General features: G+C 42.1%; 1 protein-coding gene across 6 annotated transcripts in view; it reads right to left on the bottom strand.

Annotated features, from left to right (window-relative positions):
- Positions 1–18,776, bottom strand: part of SMARCA2 (SWI/SNF related BAF chromatin remodeling complex subunit ATPase 2) — a 172,684-nt gene that overhangs the window by 137,013 nt on the left and 16,895 nt on the right. For all 6 annotated transcript variants that reach the window (XM_060300876.1, XM_060300880.2, XM_060300878.2 and 3 more), the window contains 3 exons: positions 17,821–17,950; positions 11,430–11,819; positions 4,114–4,369 (listed from right to left, as the gene is read on the bottom strand). In XM_060300876.1, the coding sequence (XP_060156859.1) occupies positions 4,114–4,369; positions 11,430–11,819; positions 17,821–17,950 (776 nt within the window). The remainder of the gene's footprint in view (positions 1–4,113; positions 4,370–11,429; positions 11,820–17,820; positions 17,951–18,776) is intronic.

Here is an 18,776-nt window from a genome sequence, read left to right as displayed (position 1 = left end):
GGGAGAGGGGGGAGTTGGAGAGCGGAGAGGAGAAGTAGGGAGGTGGGGAGGTGTGGAGTGGGTAGATGGAGCCTTGGCTGACTTGGGCATGGGATGGGGTGAGGGGTTAGGAGGGGTGCACTTCTTCCTGAAATGACTGCTTCCCCAAAGGGCCTAGTAATTTGTCAGTGAATTTCAGATTCCCCAGCACAAAAGAATCTTTCTTTTATGAAAGGGAGGCAAGAAGTTAAAAGTGCAAACGTGCAAACTATAGGAGAAGAGGAAGGGTAGATTCCAAAGTAAAATTGTATGCATTCGATTCAGCACACAGTGTGTGTTTGTGTGGGGAGTAGCAAAGGTACAGGAGGGGCTTCTTTTTACGTAGAGAATTTTATCAGCGTGTGTGTGGTGGTTAATAGAAATCTTCGTTTTAAATAATGCGCTTCGTTTTAAATAATGACAATTTCATCTTCCCATCAGTGGGATTCAGCAGGTAGCCCGATAAGGAGATAGATTCAGGATTCTAAACTTCCCGAAACAACAACAGATGTAATACTGCATAACTGCGGGAGACTCATTTAGGGTCCTCATGGGTACAGAAAATTGAAGCAGAATTAGGTCGCTCAGGTTTTTCATACAGATTGAACAGTAAATCAAGAGGGCTTACTGTTCTGACAAGAAAAAGAGTTCCATTAAAGGCGACAGATATTTGTTCAGGTCCAGAGGAGAAGTTTATGATTCCTGTAGGAGAGTGATTTGAACAGAAAATGACACTGGTACATTTTGTTCCTTCCAGGAGCTGAGTGACACCTTTTAAAAAAGAGAGAGGGGGAGACTGACTTTTGGCAACTCTGCTGAGGAAGCGGCTCTTGGTGATTTCTAAGAAGGAATTCTCAGGGTTGTAATGGAGACCAGGGCAGGACAAAAAACACGGTAAGGGACTATGCTGGCTTCCTGAGACAAGGAGGCTATACTACTGCTTTCATACTAAATTCTGACTTGATACCAAAGAGCGCTCACATAATTCAAAGATGCTCTTCTGATATAAACTCCTTTCAATGTGAAATATATTTCTTTCTCACACAAACATCTGTGTAATTTACATGCTAACATGATAATTCGTGGAGCACTTCTGACCAACCCTCTAATCCTAGATGGAAGAACTGAAGTTAGGCACATTGACAGGGCCGAAAAAGCATGCCAAAACACCAAAAAAAAAAAAAGTCACTGACACTTACTACAGAGAAAAGCAGTACAGTTCCATCATGAGAAAAGGATGGTCTAAAAGAAAGGATCCAATTTAAATGAGAACAAAATGTTTTTAACTGAAGAGCTTGTATAGATCTGAGGCAAAGTGTTCATATGCAGAAACTTATTTATGCTATTACTGAAAAAAGATCAATCTGTCAAAATTCTGATTTTATGAGGAATAAGGAAAAGCGGCCAAGTGACTTAAAAGTAAAAAAAATTAAGATTCTGACAATTTCCTTTCAATTTTCATAGGCAAGGTAAGTGATATTACAACAGTCAAAGAAACGAACATCTGTTAAAGAATTTCTGACAGGTGATTTTTGCTCAAACCAAGTTTATGAAATTATAAAAGAGACTTTTTTAAAGACCTTGCTCAAATCCTCAATCAGGAGACAAAGATAGACTGGACTCTTCCTATCAGTGCTAAAGGGTAGTAAGCCGTTCTCTCAAAGAGGGGCAGAAGGAAAAGAGTTTTTTAGCTGTCTTTTACAAGTGCCTAAGGGACTTAATCTAACCCTTTTTAAGGGATAAATATAACTAATCTCTGCAGCTGGACAATTTATCTTCATAGAGGCAGAAGCCAGCTACTGCTCTATAACTGAAGAAGACAAAAGATGCCCCTACAAAACCCTGCCAGTGTAAACCTTAGCTTCTTCTCAAGATGGCCACGGGAGACTTCAGGCCAAAAGACCCACCAGCTTTGTGAACCCAGGCTTGCCAAATCAACCACTTCAAAAGCCAGGCGGCTTAACAAAAGAGGAGACATTTATCAAGTAATAATACTAATATGAAAAAGAGCCATTCCACCACCTTCTGCAATGATTACAATTTAAAAGATACTGATAGATACTTTTTTTTTTAATTGACACAGGTGTGGAGGACAAAAGCTTTCCACACACTGGAATAGGCTAAATAGTACTGATTAATACTGAATACTTTGGGAGACCATCCCTTAAGATCATTTTGAAAAAAAGTGCTAAAATGAGCTCATTACAAGAAAGGCCTGCAAATACAATTCTGGTAAAGATGAAAAAAGAAGGTTTAGGAGTCAGTAAGCGTGTACACGCACACACACGCACGCGCGCACACACACACACACACAACATAGGATGAGTAAGGGGGAAAAAAATCTGGATGTATTTCTAGGTATAGTGTCTGTGTTACGAGGGTAGTTCATATGATTTAACAAAGGGACTGGTAGCTCTGTACCTTCAAGGTGGGAAAATAACGTTAGCTCTTAGGAAGTCAGAATTTCAGAGTAACCAAACGATACCCCTCTATCTCATTTACTGTCTTTAAAAAAAAAAAGACTTTTGACTTTTTTATTCAATAGCAACATAAAGAAAGGACTGCATATGAATACAGTTTTTCTGCCCCAAATGAGTACACAGTGCTAATATTTGACTTTTATACCACACTGCGATTATTCACCCAACAGAATCTGCCTATTAACACTGAAATATCAATTGATGATGGGTATCTAGCTCTCTAGGGATACGTGAAAAGCTGAAAACAGAAACATAAAAGCTCTTAATTGAGGATTAGTAATAGCAGTGAAAATAAAGTTATACTCTTCATCCAAAAAGGTACACACATTTAATGGCAAGTTACTGTGATTTCTTTCGAAATAACTCTTAAAGCTGGTAACTTAGTATTTGAATAGAATAACAGATAAGTCACGTGTTTTCCAATAAAGAGTAAGGTAATGTTTTTAAATAAGGGCTCCTAGACATTATTTACTAACATCCCCTATAATTTTTAAACCCTAATTGTCTTTTAACTTAAATCATACTGGGGAAATAATAATAATAGCTAATATGTATTGACAGTCCTTGTATCATTTTATCTTCTCCCTACAAAAGATACTATAATACCCTCTTTTAACATAGGAGGAAACTGAGTCACAGAAAAACGATGTAACTTGAGGAAGGCAACACAGCTAATTAGTGGCAGAGCATGCTTTCTGGCTAACTCCCAAAACCGTGATCTTCGTTTCATCTTATCTTGACTCAGTACTTACTGGACTCTCTTTTTGGTTGACATTAACCATGTACATCAAGGATCTGCTAACTACAGCCTGCCAGCCAAACCCTGCCCGTAGCCTGTTCTCATAAATCAAGTTTTACTGGAACACGGCCAACACAGCTGCTGTCACACCATCAGGGCAGAGCTAAGTAGTTACGACAGAAACTCTAGGGCCCTTTACAGAAAAGGTTTGCCAATCCCTGATTTAGATAAATGTGCCAAATCAGGTGAAAATGAAGTTTTTGGAGTAAGAGTTTAAATAAGGACCCCATGTGAAGACACTTACATAGGGCCTAGCCCAAAAGCTAGACCAAGCCACAGACCAACAAATGCATGAACTCAATCAAAGAAGACATTATATCATGCTACTGAAGTACCGCTTTAGTATCACTAGATGTGTCATTAACCTGAAGGTTAGGCCAACAGAACACTCAACATCTGAGCCGCTTACAGTCACCATTCAAGGACAAACTGACAAACCAGAAGGAAAGTGCATCATCTAAGTGTGGGCTGACGGCCTTCCTGGATCTTTAGGAACTCCGGGCTGGACTTTTGATCTTGGCATGTCATAGGGGTGCATAAAAGTCTTCTGACTGAATGAGTGAAAAGCACAGTCCTGGGAACCTAGAACCCCCAGAAGAGGGTCCTCACCCCCATCCCAGTGGCAAAGAAACTCTTCTCTTGAGACTTTGTTCTAAAATCATTCTCAAGCCTGAGTCTTGGCCTCTGCAATTTCCCTTAGTCCTTTCCCTGGTCCCACAGAAAAGAATGACCACACCACCAGCAGACACCGGACCCCCTAGGCTGGGTGGTACCTGCCGGAATACAGCGTCTTTACCCCCGGGGCAGGTGCATTACCTGTACTCCCGCTCCTGCAGAATCTCCACGGGGTCCAGGCCCTGCGGTTTCTGGACGGGGCTGATCCGGCTCTGCTTCTGCTGCAGCTGCAGGATGGGCGAGGGCTGCCCCGGGGTCGGCTGTGGCACCGAGGGCCCGGGCACGGCGGCCGCGGGCGGCGGCGCTGCTGCAGGGGGCGCAGGCGAGGGCCGGCCGCTGGGCGCGGGCACCGGCAGCTTCTGTGGGGGGCTCGGGCCGCTCAGCTCCGGCCCCGGGCCTGCGGGACAAGAGCGACATGGGCAGCTCGGGAGGAAAGGCACCCCGTGCCCATACCCGGCCTGCCCGCTGCCCCCTGCGAGCCCAGCGATGGGGACAAGTAAAGGTCTCACGAGAAGAAAACAGCAGGGAAGGGAGGAAGATGAGGAAGGCGGGAGGCGAAAGGAAAGGGGAAAAAGAAAGAAAAAAGAAAAAAATAAAGAAAAGAAGCTGGCATCTATCCCAAAGGGAAATGGACCCAAAATGACTCTTAGGTAATAAACTGATTAAGGAATGGACAGCCAGCTTTTAGTGTAGGTCTACAACGGGATTTTAAAAATAATTCCAGGTGCATTCAGGGTTCTGAAAAAGCAAGGGAATCACCCGCTAGTCGGATGCAATTTGGGTGTGGTCCCAAAATCACGTTTCGCAAACTACACCACAAGCCCCCTTCATCCCAGCGTGGAAGAGCCCTGCTGTTAGAACCCATGCTTTACAAGTATAGGCAGCAGCTCGCCAGTCCTCTGACGCGAACTAAAAGGGGCACGCATTTTCCCTAAATGACCTATAAACTGTATTTCAGGCTTCATCAGTGCATCTAGGGAACTTTAATTTTTTACTACGTATTAGAAAATATTTCTGAAAACATTCAGTGCAGGGGGAGAAAAGAATCTGCTCATTCCACCTAAGAAAACTTAGCAAATATTAAGATTCAAGAGAGCATTTTTCTCATGTTATCAGAATAAAGGGATACGCAATCATTAAGCTTATCAAAATGCACTTAAGTTAATTTAAAGCAATTTCCCACATTAAACTTCAGGAGTTTAAATTGATTGCTAGGTCTGGACCTAAAATAAGTGTTCCATCTCTCCTCTTAGGTGAATTTTTACTTACTTCAAAGTTATAAATAAAATTAGTGATGCTACCAGAGGGGTTAGTAAATTAAAAAAAAAAAAAAACTCAGTAAGCAGATGTTAAAACCTCTCATGGGCATTCTTCCAAGTGTTTTCTATATCTTTCCAGAGAAATATTAAAATCATTAAATGGTAACAAAACTAATCATCTCTATACTTCAGAGCGACTTAATAATTAACCATACAAAGACATACATTATGAAAAAGTAGACACATTTATTCAATTTCCAGCAAACGCCAGTTAGAAGTGGGCTTAAATGACAACGCAAGGATAGCAAACATTCTGACAGGAGGAACTGGAAGAGTTAGAAGAAAGTGCTTAGGAAACTACAGTGTGTGTGAGTGTGAGTATATGTGTCTGTGAGCATGTGTGTGTGTAGTGTTGTTGGTCTTCTGTTCACTTCCTTCTGAAATTAGGTAAGACTTTCCCAAAGACCTAGGGCTAGTTAAGACTCCTTAAGGTAATCTGTAGCCCTTGTTCTAGCATTGATGAAAAGCTCTGGAGGGAAAAATGCATTTCTGTTTTTTTTGTTTTAGGCACTGTAGATATACTATTATAATAAAGAGATTCTTTTCAGCTAAGTACATTCTGATTCTTTTTCTGAATGGGAGGTCTTTTACATAATGCATAGCTTTTCATAATATTTCAGATTTAGTTTCTTTCATCCATATGTAAGAAACCAATTTCTAAACATTAAATCTTAAGGTTGTTAAGCATTGGGATGAGATATGGAGGGACATTTTTTATTATATTTTCCCTCAAGGCCTTTAAAACAGGATAGGTATTTTTTATCTGGGTTGCTTGAGCCAAAAGAGAGGAGATAGAGATTTCTAACAATTACTTTAATTCTCTGTGATTCTATGAATTTCCCTAATAAGCTCAAGAAACTGGTAGTTAAAAATATTGGAAGAATCTGTATGAGCACACCAAATAATAGATTTAATACACTGAAGCCCTTTAATAAAAAGAAAATCCGGGTCTTACTGATAAGATTAATATCATACTAATTACCCTACATTCAGTTCTCAAAGTGTTTTTCCTCCTTTCAAAGTTTAAATAAGTCATCAATAAAAGCCATACCAGTGCAACAGTGTACACATTTCACTTACTCTGGGCGTTTTCTTCTCTAGCATTGTGGCTTGTAATACTTATGTAGAAGTGTGTGCCAACTCCTCGAGGTATATTCAAGTCATTGTTTTTAAAACCATACGATCAAAGGGACGTATCCAGAGCGTGTCTGATATCCCCGGTTCCAAATCTAGCCATTTTCAGCCCATGACTGTGAACTAGACCTGATGCATACACACAGCTAGGCCTCTTTAATCCATTAATACAGAGACATCCTTATGTGGTTGAAGGACCCTTAAAATTGAGAAGCCAGAGAGACCCAAACGTGGACTTGGATATTCAAATCTCCAATTCCAAAAGGACTACAACTCCAAAAGATACAAGGTGCACCTTGTGTCTTTCCAAAATAACTGATAAGTTTCACCTACGGGCTGTGTGAGTCTCAGCAAGTTACTCAGCCCCTGGTGCTTCAGTCTCCTCGTCAGTAGGATGGGGATAATAACAGTACAGTACTCACCTCACAGGGTGCTAGTGAGGATTCAATGAGACAATGTGGCTATGCGCCCAACCCTCAGCTCTGGTCATATTTACTGCCACAAAGGACACCAAGGTAAAGAAGCCTAGTTTAATCACTCAGCTTTTCAGAAAAGCTCCACAGCAAAAGAAAGGCTTTCAAGGAAATTTGGTACTGTATTAGCCGGCAAATTTGGAAGTGCACTCTTCTAGAGCAAACTTCAAAATGTTTCCACAGTTTAATACAACTCAGCACAAACACTCAGATAAGTCGGCTTGCCATGTGCTTCCTGCTAATCCCCCATCAGTCACAAGCAAACTCCTTTCTAACTAAAAACTGCAAGTTCATTTACTGCCTGGGTCTATTTTATCCTCCCTCCAACAGATTATAGAAACTTCTCTTTACAGAGGCTAGGGGACTGCCTGCAACTTGCTGCAACTAGACATGCCCAGAACACAACTACCTAACCATGAGGTGTTCTGCCTGTCCTTCAGGCAGCTGAGTTGCCTGAATGGATTTTCTCTGTATCAACAGAAAGCATCTCGACAACAGACACTCACGGTCTGCAAAACGATAAGGACTCACGCCCTGATATCTTCAGATGGAGGACAAATTACATTCTTTAGCTTATCTCCTATTCCCTCGCCAATATAAACAACTTAGGCTGAATTGTCAGAGGTACAAAATGTGTCTGTTTTCCCGTGGGTCCTCACTTTAGAAGTCAAGGTAGGTAGACGCCCTGACTCTCCTGAGGGGTGTCCCACTGCAGCTAAGTGTTGGGGGGGAGGGATCTTTATTAGATGCCTGAATTTAAGAAAAAGGTAAACAAACTTATTAAATTACCTAAGTCTCACATGTACAGAATTTCTGTACAGAGTTCCCACTTTACCCTCTGCACAGAAGGATGTTTATGCAAATAACCGTGTGTGCATTAGACAAGGATTTAAGTGGTTTCCAGAGGCTGAAAAAAATAAATGTAATAATGATGCTTAAATGAAGCATACGAAGAAATTTTAGATAACTAAAACAAGGAGAGGGGGAAGCAGGAGAGGCACAAGCACTGAAAAAAATCACCAGTAAATCTCTCACTTTCTACCATGAAGGCTTCCCTACCCACCGCAAAAAAACCCAAAACTTTTCAGTTCCTATTTTGAACTTTGCTTTAGTCTCTAAAAAGAAAAATGAATCAAAATTAAAAGAAAAACGCTGGGTTTGATTTGAGTGGAGCCCATAGTAGGCAAGGACCAGAGTTATTTACTTGTTCAGTACACACTTCCGCCAGTCAAACTGTAATTCTCTGGTGGTGGCACTTGTGGTGAATGATAACTTTGGAGTAGGTTTGAGGCAGATCACCCCAGCCAAAAAGATTCTCTTCACACATGAATGACACCCGCAAATGGGACAAGAGAAAAATGGAATCATAGCTACCACCCGTGAAGCTGACATACTTAAATTGATTTTTTCCTGAAATATTAGCAGAGGCATTTATAAGCAATTATATTGCTTTATTTAAGAAAAGGAGGGGGATAAACAATTAATACAAGTAATATTAACTTAAAAAACCTTTTTTGGTGTCTTCCTTGGACTTGTCCGAAATACCCATGCAAAAAAAAAATGTGTCTTTGTCAAGTAAGGTCATCATCTCCCTGTGAAATCTGAGATTTGGGGACAAGATGAGCAATGTAACCTCCCCCTCCCAGTGGCAGGAATGAGTCTGCTCTATTTGAAGAAAGTATCCTCTTTCCTCCTTTATCCATAGCCTCTTTGCCCACTCTGGCACTATCCGCCCAAATATTTGCATTTCTAATGACTGCTGGAAATACAAAAGACACGAGCAGTGAGTAACAAAACAAGTTCCCCCTAATGACAGGACCCTGGCAGGGAAGATGTATGCATTGGGTAAAAAAAAAAAAAAAAAATGGAGCCCTCTTCTCTGGAAATGATCCAGAAAAGGCACCCAGGGTTGTGTTGGTCAGGATGTGAAGTATTTGTTACACACAAGTGTCCGGCTAACTGAAAATCCATCCTTTAAGTTTTACTACGTCATCTGATCTCACTGTGGTGACTTTGGCTGAAAGGGTTTCTCAAACGAAATCACTTAGCTTGCTGCCTTCTTGAACAATACCCTGGAAACTTTTCCTATTGTGCGTAGGTCATTTTTTGTTGTTGTTGTTGTTTTTTGTTTTTTTTATCGGTACGCGAGTCTCTCACTGTTGTGGCCTCTCCCGTTGCGGAGCACAGGCTCCGGACGCGCAGGCTCAGCGGCCATGGCTCACGGGCCTAGCCGCTCCGCGGCATGTGGGATCTTCCCGGACCGGGGCACGAACCCGTGTCCCCTGCATCGGCAGGCGGACTCCCAACCACTGCGCCACCAGGGAAGCCCTCGTAGGTCATTTTTAAAAATAGCAAGCCTCGCTGAGGTCCATGATGAGGGCATACCCCAGGACAAGATGCGATGCACGGGGAAGTGTGCCTGTGTGACATGGTCCCTCACGATTACCTTTTGGGAGGCGTAGATTTTGCTCCTTCCATCTTAAACTACCAACAATCTGACTATGACCATTCAGCCTCTACTGGGACCTCCTCTAGTTAATGCTCCTCATATACTGAGATGCAGGATATCAAGGTCACCAATGTTGCTGACACCGTGTCTAGAGTCTGAATAAAAAGGCTCTCAGAAAGGAGCAGAGATCCTTTTCCTTCCTATGCACAGGAGTGAAATGCCCGCACTTGGTACACAGAGCTTGGGAAAGAGCCTTTCCCTTGTCATGAGCCTATTGGTCACGAAGGAGCCAGGATGGGGAAGGGGATAAGGCCATGGGCTCTCCAGTCAGACTGCTGGCATTGAATCCTGACTCTCCATACCCGAGATGTGCCACACGTGCAAGGTACTTATTACTACTGAGCGTGGAGTACAAGGTAAGCTAGCAGGCACTCAGTAAGCACAAGCTACACACATGCATAGACATACAGACATTTTTGCTTCTCTCTGGCTGCATTCCTGAGAGCTAGTTTTTACAGTTTTAAAGCCTCTGAACACACTTGAGTGTTCAAACTAGCATTTTATGCATGGTTTTCCTGTACAACATTTTCCGTCTCTGATTTTTGGTCCCATGGGGTCCTCTACCTACCAGAGCATCGTGGTGAACACACCGAAACCTAGAGATGCCGCGATACTTTCTTGCTCTTTAAGAAAAACCATTCCTAAGGCTCCATCTACAATTAACAAGATGCGTTTATCCTTCTAGTAGGCAACCCTTAAGAGTTTCCTCTACCAGAAAAGAAACATTTACAAACTCAGAAGGTAGAATAATAAAAATAATAATAATCATCTGAACTCTTTCCCTTCGTCTAAGTCCCAAAACCTAAGAAGAAGACCGATATCCCAAACTAGTTGCAATGATCAGCTGTCAGGGCCTGCCCAAATGAGAGGGAACCATTCACAGGAAAGGGTGTCAAGGACAAGGAAGCACCCTGGAATTCAAATTCCCTAAGATTCAAATTCTCTGGAATTCAAAACTGTGGTAGAATAGAACCATAAACTCTCTGCTTATCTAGTTGCTAACCAAAACCTTCCCAGAGAAAACAACATTCATGGACCATCACCCTAGAGCCCCTTGGAGCTCTGAATTCTATCCGTGGGATCAAGCCAGACCACCAGAAGGTCGTACAAAGGACTACCTCCTCTCAACCCATTATATAATGTCATAGCTTCAGATCTGATGCCAGGGCACACGGGAAATAGGCCATGTGGATTCTGTTACTCTCTTTGTTATGAACAAATGTTACCAATGCCTCTACCATGCAGTGCCCCTTACAATAATAATAACAATAATTTTTTAAAAAGTTCCCACCTGGGAAAGCTACTTTATACTCTCATGCTAGAAAAGACTCTGTGTCCACTGAGAAACTGGTAAGCAACTTCCTTCCGAGTGGTGAGTATCAGGCACCTGACCCTGTCTCCTTTCCTGACTGCCAGGAAACTCGAGTCACCTTGGAAGCTCAGATGCAGCAGCTCCTGTAGCTCCCCCCCACCCACATTGCCAACCTCCCTGACCTTGATTTCTACTTCCCTTTGTCTCTGATTTTCTACTTGGTAATTCCTTTACCGCAGGTATGCTTCTTCGGAAGCCTCCCCAGATGCTTTTCACAAAAAGGGACAGACGTAAATAAATAAATAAATAAACAGACACGACATAGCTCAAGGAGAGCAGACTCGAGACGTGCGTGTTGGCAACAGAACGCACGGGGTGTAGGGGTTCCTAACCTGGGGTGTGTGTAGACGGGCTTCCGACAAACCTCGCACCGCTTGAAAGAGAATGCGAAATCATGGGGCTTTGTGCTTATAGCCACGGCTTGTGCCAGAGTCTGCAAAGTTTAAGAAGCACTGCTCTAGGACGTAGGCAGAGGAGACCGAGAAGCGTGGCCAGCTAAGTGGAGCAAAGACAAGGGAGCCAGGGAGGTGCAACAGAAGGCTACGTCAGCCCTGGGCCGATACCACCAGCCCAGCGCTTCTGTGCAGTTAGCAGTCCTTCTCGTCCGAGGTGGACCATCACGTTATTCATTTGGTTGCCTATGAACCTACCAGATGGCCTGCTGTAGTTGACAAGGGCCTGCTGCTGCGGCGGCGGCGGTGGCTGCGGCTGCGGTGGCGGCTGCGGCTGAGGCGCCGCCTGCTGCTGCTGCATGCCCGGCAACGTCCTTTTCCCCTGGACCGCGAGCTGCAGCGTTTCCGGGAGGGGCTGGCCCCGGGCCAGCATTTTGTAAGCTAAAATCTGAGCTCGCAGCTGATGCAGCTGGACGGGACTGAAAGGCGAGGGCCCCCTGTTGGGCTGGCTCATCGCCTGCGGGTCGCCTGGGATGAGGGTCCCTGGCTGGCTTGGTGGCATCTGCGGTGCGGTTGGGCCACTTCCCAATATAGGGCTGGAGACGTGCTCGGGGGCTCCCAGCGGAGACGGGTGCGGCGACATGTAGCCTAGAATGAAACACAAAAGGAGAGGTCACAGGCTGCCCCCCGCGACCCTGAAGGAGAAGCATTCCCGAACGTTTTGATAATTTCCTGAACAGCACTGATGGACAGACATCGAAAGCATAGGTAACTTAATAATTATGGGCTTTTATATAACTTAAAACATATATATCAAATGTATACATAATTTAAAGAAACAGGCAAAAGTAATTTTAATAACATATAATTTAAATCGACATACCCCAAATATTATCATTTCAAAGTATAACAATTATTAAAGAGAGATGTTATGTTCTTTTCTTCCTATTCAGTTATGACGCTGTCTCCACTGGGACTAACCACATCTCAAGTGATGGACAGCCATATGTGTCCTAGAAAGTAAACTGGTAGTGGCTGTCGTACACCTAAAGGAAGGGCACCAGGGGAAAGTATTATACATTAAAAGCAGCCCGACCTGGAGACCAGAACCTGAAGGTGGCTGCTCTGTCGCCGTGGGGAATGAGTCTCTCATGGGGATATTACTTGGTTTATTATAATGCACTTTATGAATAATTTGCCATGATTGAGGGCCTCCATTGTTGTAGGCACTAAGCAAGGCACTGTACATACTATTTTAGCTGAGTTCTCCCTGGAAACAGAGACTGAGGGAAGGATTAAGCGGAGCTGATTTATCTGGAAGGCACAGGGGCACTGGCAGGGGTGTGGAAAGGTGCTACGCGGAAGGGACGGCAGCCAGTAATGGGTGCATGATTAAGCCAGTTGCTGTAGTGGGTACCTGAAGATTAATCTCATGCACAAGTTCTGGGATAAAAGGCACATAACTTGCCTCCAAATTATCCCAGGGAAGGAGCTGGGGTATTTACACTCCATCACTGGTCACTGGTTATGACTCTGGGGATCACTAGTCCCCGGGGACTTTGCCATGTGTGAGTAAGGCGGACTCCAGTAGACTGAAGGTGAGATGGTAGACTGGCCAGTGGGTATAAGGCTGGTGGGAGCACAGAAATGGTAAGACGAATTAGAGGGAAGTGAGTGGAGTATACATGTTTTCTACAGTCCTCACCACATCCCCAGAAGATATGTACTGTCACCTCATTTTTTTAAAATGAGGAAAGGGAAGCTCAGCGAGTTAGCGAGTTACCCCAGGTCACACAACCAGATCTTGGTAGCTCCAAGATTCAAACCAAGGTTTGTCTGATTCCAAGGCATATGCTCTTTCCATGGTCTAATATTAATTTGGTTTTATAAAAATAAATTAAAGGCTTGAAAGTTTCAAAAATCTTCTAGAACCATTTACAATACAATATAAAAATGAGAGTAATCTGCTTCGGTTACAAGAGATCTAAATGGGAAAGTTAAGAAGACTTTACTTAAGAAAGAAAAGTCAACATGCACAAAAATTTCAAGGAACTTATTTCAAGAGATGAACTGTACAGTCCGGACAGAGAATGCCTAGAAAAACACACGACCGAGCATTGCTGAAGGGAAATCCAAGGGGAAGGAGAGGACAGAGTGGCCTACTGCAGTCCAAAAGGTCATCTTCAATTCAAACTGAGTGTAATTCATCAACTCAGAGGTGTCCTAAGACACAAGTAAAACATTAGATTAAAGGGCTTTGCCTTTAATAAATGCACTTGCATCACACTTATTTTAAAGGTCATCACATGGGTGTTTATTAGGCACCTGCTGTGTGTGTGAACCCTTGTCACATTGGAGCCAAGACAGCTCTAGGCATCTATGTGGAATCACAGCGGCCCAGGAATATCTGACCCACATTGCCTGGGGACTCATCATCGTCATCCACAAGACTAGAGAAAATAAAGGATACAGTTACTTTTACCTCAAACTGCCATTTGGAGAGGGAAACAAATTTAGCCTGATCCTCTAAGACAAGAGTAGGTTTTGTTCTATCAATTGGTGAATTGTAGAACTCCATTCAGAGTAATCCTGCCCTGAAGAGAAATGGAAAAACTGCTAACTCATTCCCCAAATCCCTACTCTATAAGGGAGCACAAAAATCACGCAGCCATTAGGATTCTAATTGGTCATAAAAGTTAGCCAAGAAAATGCCCCTGAAATCAGCTTGCAAGACAAGCAGAAATTTAAATCCCAGGATGTTGTTATTTATAACAATAAACATTTAGAGAATATCGATAACATACACCTAACTTCATCATTAACATTCTTCCTTCTTAATGAGGTTAACATTCACCTCCTATTTGTAATGCTGGTGCAAAATGGTAGTTTGTTCATTAGGAAAGCACCTTCCTAACACCTTTTTGACCAACCCTGCATCTACCACTGGAGGAAAAACTTCCTACTATAGTTACTGACATTTTCATGGTAGAAGGGATACAACCAGGTGTTAAAATGGGTCATGTCTCCTGCCTTCTAGTCCATCCTCCTTCCTGAGGGCATCATCAATTATAGTTTACCCATGTTAAATCACAGGATGCCTAATACAACAGACCAAAACATCAGACGATCCAATCTAAAGGCAACTGTGCAACGCTGTTCATCAAATCTGCTCTTTTCAGCTATGAACTCCTGGCAAGGCAAAGTTACGAAGATGAGACAGTTACATTAAGTACAGTAATTCATTTTACCTCACATTTGCTAAGAAACTAAGAGTGGAATAAAAATCATTTTCCAGAATTAATCAATACAACAAAATTCTCCCTCAAGTGTGGAAAGAAGAAGAAACTGGGGGTGGGAAAATTTGTTGCCTAGAATTTCTAGGGGATGTTAATAGAATCATTCTATCACAGTATGACATTAAAAATGTGACAGTGTTTCAGCTAAAGAGAGAGAGATTTCTTTTTTTTAATGACATGACTTGCATTCCATAAAACTTCAGGAAAATCAGAATCTAAATGATACAACATATTTTCATAATTATCTTCAGTTGAGAAAACAGTGAAGAAATTGCCTGAGAGTGAAATACCTTTGTCTGTAGGATGACTGTGTTGATGCAGAATCTGCTCTTTTTTTGAAATCTGGTTTGATTTGCTCATTTAAAAAAAAAGTAGTCAAAAACTGGCAGTTTTCCTTCCCTCATCTTCAAGGGCCATTATCTCCCTAGTTGCACCTTGCCTCAGACAGAGGCAATCACCTCTCTCCTTTTAATAAACTTGAATTTTTAAGTGCCAATTTTATATGAATTTTCTCTTCACACACACACATACAAACATTAAATATTATATATTTGCCTTTAAAGGCTTTTTCTAGCCAATGGACTAAAAATAAACAATGTTATCATTGGGACCATAAGGTACACAATTCAGTATTTATTGAAGGAAATGGTTTTGCTTCTCAACCAATACCTTAAAATAACCTAATAGGTTGCTAGGTAGTTAAAGCTGGCAGTCTTCCGATCAACACCACAACCTCTCTGTACCGGTGTGTTTATAAATGGCTTCCTACGACGGGGTTTTTAAAGATATATGTTACTATGGAGTCTGAATTCTTTTTAGATAATTATATAGACTAAGACTGCATTATACCAATACTACTTTATTCAAAGACATATTTTAAATCACTAATTCCCCAGCTTACAAGGCACTTTACTATTATAGCGAAAAATATTACGTGCTAGTTCTGATTCCATCTAACTTAATGCAGACTTCTGCATTCCAAAGTAATTATAACTTACAGAAATTATATAAAAATTAAGATCTATTTAAAAGTGTTCACTTTTGAATACATAAATTCACTTCTCTACCTACCTGAACAAAATTTACTCAATTTCCAATTATGTGCTAGACATTGTGCCAAGTATTGGAGATTCCAGGAAAAAATCATCATTCTAGAAGTTGAAGAAAGGAACTGAGCTATGAAAGAAATTTTAAGATACATAAAAGTAAAAATGCTCACTTATAATTCACGCATTTCAAGTGTTTTCCTTTGGAGTCTTCCTAGGGCCCCACTACTGGAGGTACTGCAAAGCCGGGAGCAGACAGAGCCACCACTAGCTCTGAGAATCACTGAATATAACTCATCTATACCTCCCAGGTATTAAAATGAGATCTACATTAGCTCTGTGAACACACCTGCCTCTTTAGAATTTAAATGATAAACCTGGAAGTGTCGTCTCAATTCATTCTTAACACTGAATGGGTCAAATTCTTTTCTTCCTGTACCTCAAGAAGTCCCAATGATTCAGCCTGCTTTTCTAACATGGTCAAGATTTTACAAGTCATTTGCAAAACGTACGCCTGCCTGCCATCAAAATTCAGATCAGAGTCCAGGATCTTCAAAAACCTGCCCGAATATTAGTAAAGATGCACTCTTATGTCTCCATGACTTGCTTTTACATAAATATATGTATGTATTTAAAAGCAAATACATTTCTCTAAACCCTCACAGTCAAAAATCTTCCCTTGGGTTGACGGATGTCTGATCATGGATGGAGAAAAAACTCACATACATTAAATTACAAAAAAGTATATACAACAACACATAAAGCATAAACTTTGAATTAGAATATCAGCACATTAATTAGTGCTGGATAAGTCATGTCCTTGGCATGATGAAATGTACATATAATGATTCTGAAAAGAGGTTACATTGCATCCAAAAGACTTTGAGGTATCTTTATTATTCTATTTATTTATTTGGCTGCATTGGGTCTCCGTTGCTGCTCGCAGGCTTTGTCTAATTGTGGTGAGCGGGAGCTACTCTTCATTGTGGTACGCGGGCTTCTCATTGCAGTGGCTTCTCTTGGTGCGGAGCATGGGCTCTAGGTGTGTGGGCTCATTAGTCGTGGCTCGCGGCCTCAGTAGTTGTGGCTTGCGGGCTCTAGAGTGCAGGCTCAGTAGTTGTGGCGCACGGGCTTAGCTGCTCCGCGGCATGTGGGATCCTCTAGGACCAGAGCTCGAACCCGTGTCCCCTGCATTGGCAGGCGGATTCTTAACCACTGCACCACCAGGGAAGCCCCTGAGACATCTTTAATATGCCTTCAATAATGAGGAGAAAAGGCACCCAGAAGAGAAATCTACCATACATTGATTTGGCCATTATTGTGGGTTGAACTGTGTCCTCTACAAAGAAATGTTGAAACCCTAACCCCTGGTACCTGTGAATGTGACCTTATTTGGAAATAGGATCTTTGCAGATGTAATCAAGTGAAGATGAGGTCACACTGGATTAGGGTAGACTCTAATCCAATGACTGGTGCCCTTATAGGAAGAGGGAACTCTGGACACACACACAGACACACAGGCAAAATGTCATGTGGAGAGCAAGACGGAGATTGGAATGACAGATCTAGAAGCCAAGGAATGTCAAATATTGCTGGCAACCACCAGAAGCTAGAAAGAGGCAAAGAAGGATTCTTCCTTAAAAACTTCAGAGAGATCACAGCCCTACTAATACCTTGATTTCAGATTTCTGGCCTCCGGAACTTTGAGAGAATACATTTCTATTGTTTTAAGCTACCCAGCTTGCGGTAATTTGTTACAGCAGCCCTAAGAGACTAAGAGAGCCACCCACCAGCAATGACAGGTTATTCCACTGCCAGAAAAAGCCACCTTACAAAGTAGGAGTGTACAATTCAAGGGACACGGGTGGCTCATCTTACCTTCACATCTACGCTGTTACTGGGAGGCAGACCTGGAGTCTCCTCTGGCCCTGTCACTTACCGGATGTGCAAACTTAAGAAAACAAAGTAAATTCTCTGAGCTTTAGCGTCTCCATCTATAAAACTGGGGTAATATAATTCATCTCACAAGTTCAGGGTAAAGATTCTGCATGAAGTACACAAAGCACTCTGCAGAGTGCTTGGACACATGGTGGCCAGTAAAACTACTAGGATTTTGCAAAGAAAATTGCCCACATCAACCATAAAGTTGTGTTGGTGGGGATAAGGGGAGATTTCTACAGGGAAAAGAAACCGGCTGGACTCCATCCTCCTTAAACACGTTCTCTGGAAGTCATAATTAAAATAACCAACAGGAAAGACGAAAGACTGTGGTTCAGAGCCAAAATCAGGTATGTAGCAGACACAAACCTTGGCTGTGTTGGTCCATCGGACTCTGGGGAGGGCCCATTCCTGGGTGAGGAGGTCGCATAGTGGTGCCCTTCATGGATCCACAGTGGATATCTTCCACAACCCCCTTGTCGTGCATACCATCAATGGGCTGAAACATTTACAGAAGATCAGTCAGACGTCTCTTTAAGGCATAATATTTCTATCTGGTGTTTTAAGACCCCTTCCTAAAAAGTCTTCAAAATTGTGGCGCAATCATCTATTACCCATATGATCGTCATATATTTTGACATTTATTTTACATATATTACTATTTACATAGATTTCATAGATGGGACAAAAAATAAAATAAAAAAGACTACACCAATAGGATCAGCAAAACTACCTGTGAAGTCAAAAGTTAAGGCTTTAAACAGTTGAAATGTTTTTGGTCATGTCAAAACCTGCAAAATAAAAATGAAGTTCTGTTCACAAGGTAGACGAATATAAACTATTCTTCCATACCCTCTTACGTAAGTCCTGAAACCTGCCGTAGGTTGAAGCTAGTCCAAAGTCTGAATGAAGAAAGGAAAACTCTTTGAAACGTCTGTGATGATCTATTTTTTGGTAGCTTTTTTTCATCAGAGGGGAAGGAACCATGGAAAGTTTAAAAGTTGAAAGCAGAAAGTTCCAAGGCAGTTGGGAAAAGAGGGACAGACAGGGTAGAGCGGTGAATGGGGGTAAATACTGAACGGGAAAGAGGGTGAAACAGATGAAGCTATACTACAGAGGGAGGAAGACAGAAAAAGGTTAATGGCAGAGTTTGGAAAAAAATAAAGAACACAGGGGCTGGAAAGAGGACTTGAGGCCTTGTACACAACAGACACACAATAAATAGCCATTGAATTGACACTAATCCAATCCAGAATTGGGCAATGGAGCATGTGTTTGAGAAAGGAAAAGTCTATTCCTCCCCAAACTGGAATAGCAATTTTCAA

This window comes from Globicephala melas, chromosome 6 (assembly GCF_963455315.2).
Source record: "Globicephala melas chromosome 6, mGloMel1.2, whole genome shotgun sequence".
NCBI lineage: Eukaryota > Metazoa > Chordata > Mammalia > Artiodactyla > Delphinidae > Globicephala > Globicephala melas.
The sequence above is the reverse complement of the archived record's forward strand: the minus strand, read 5'-3'. Positions and strand labels throughout refer to the sequence as shown.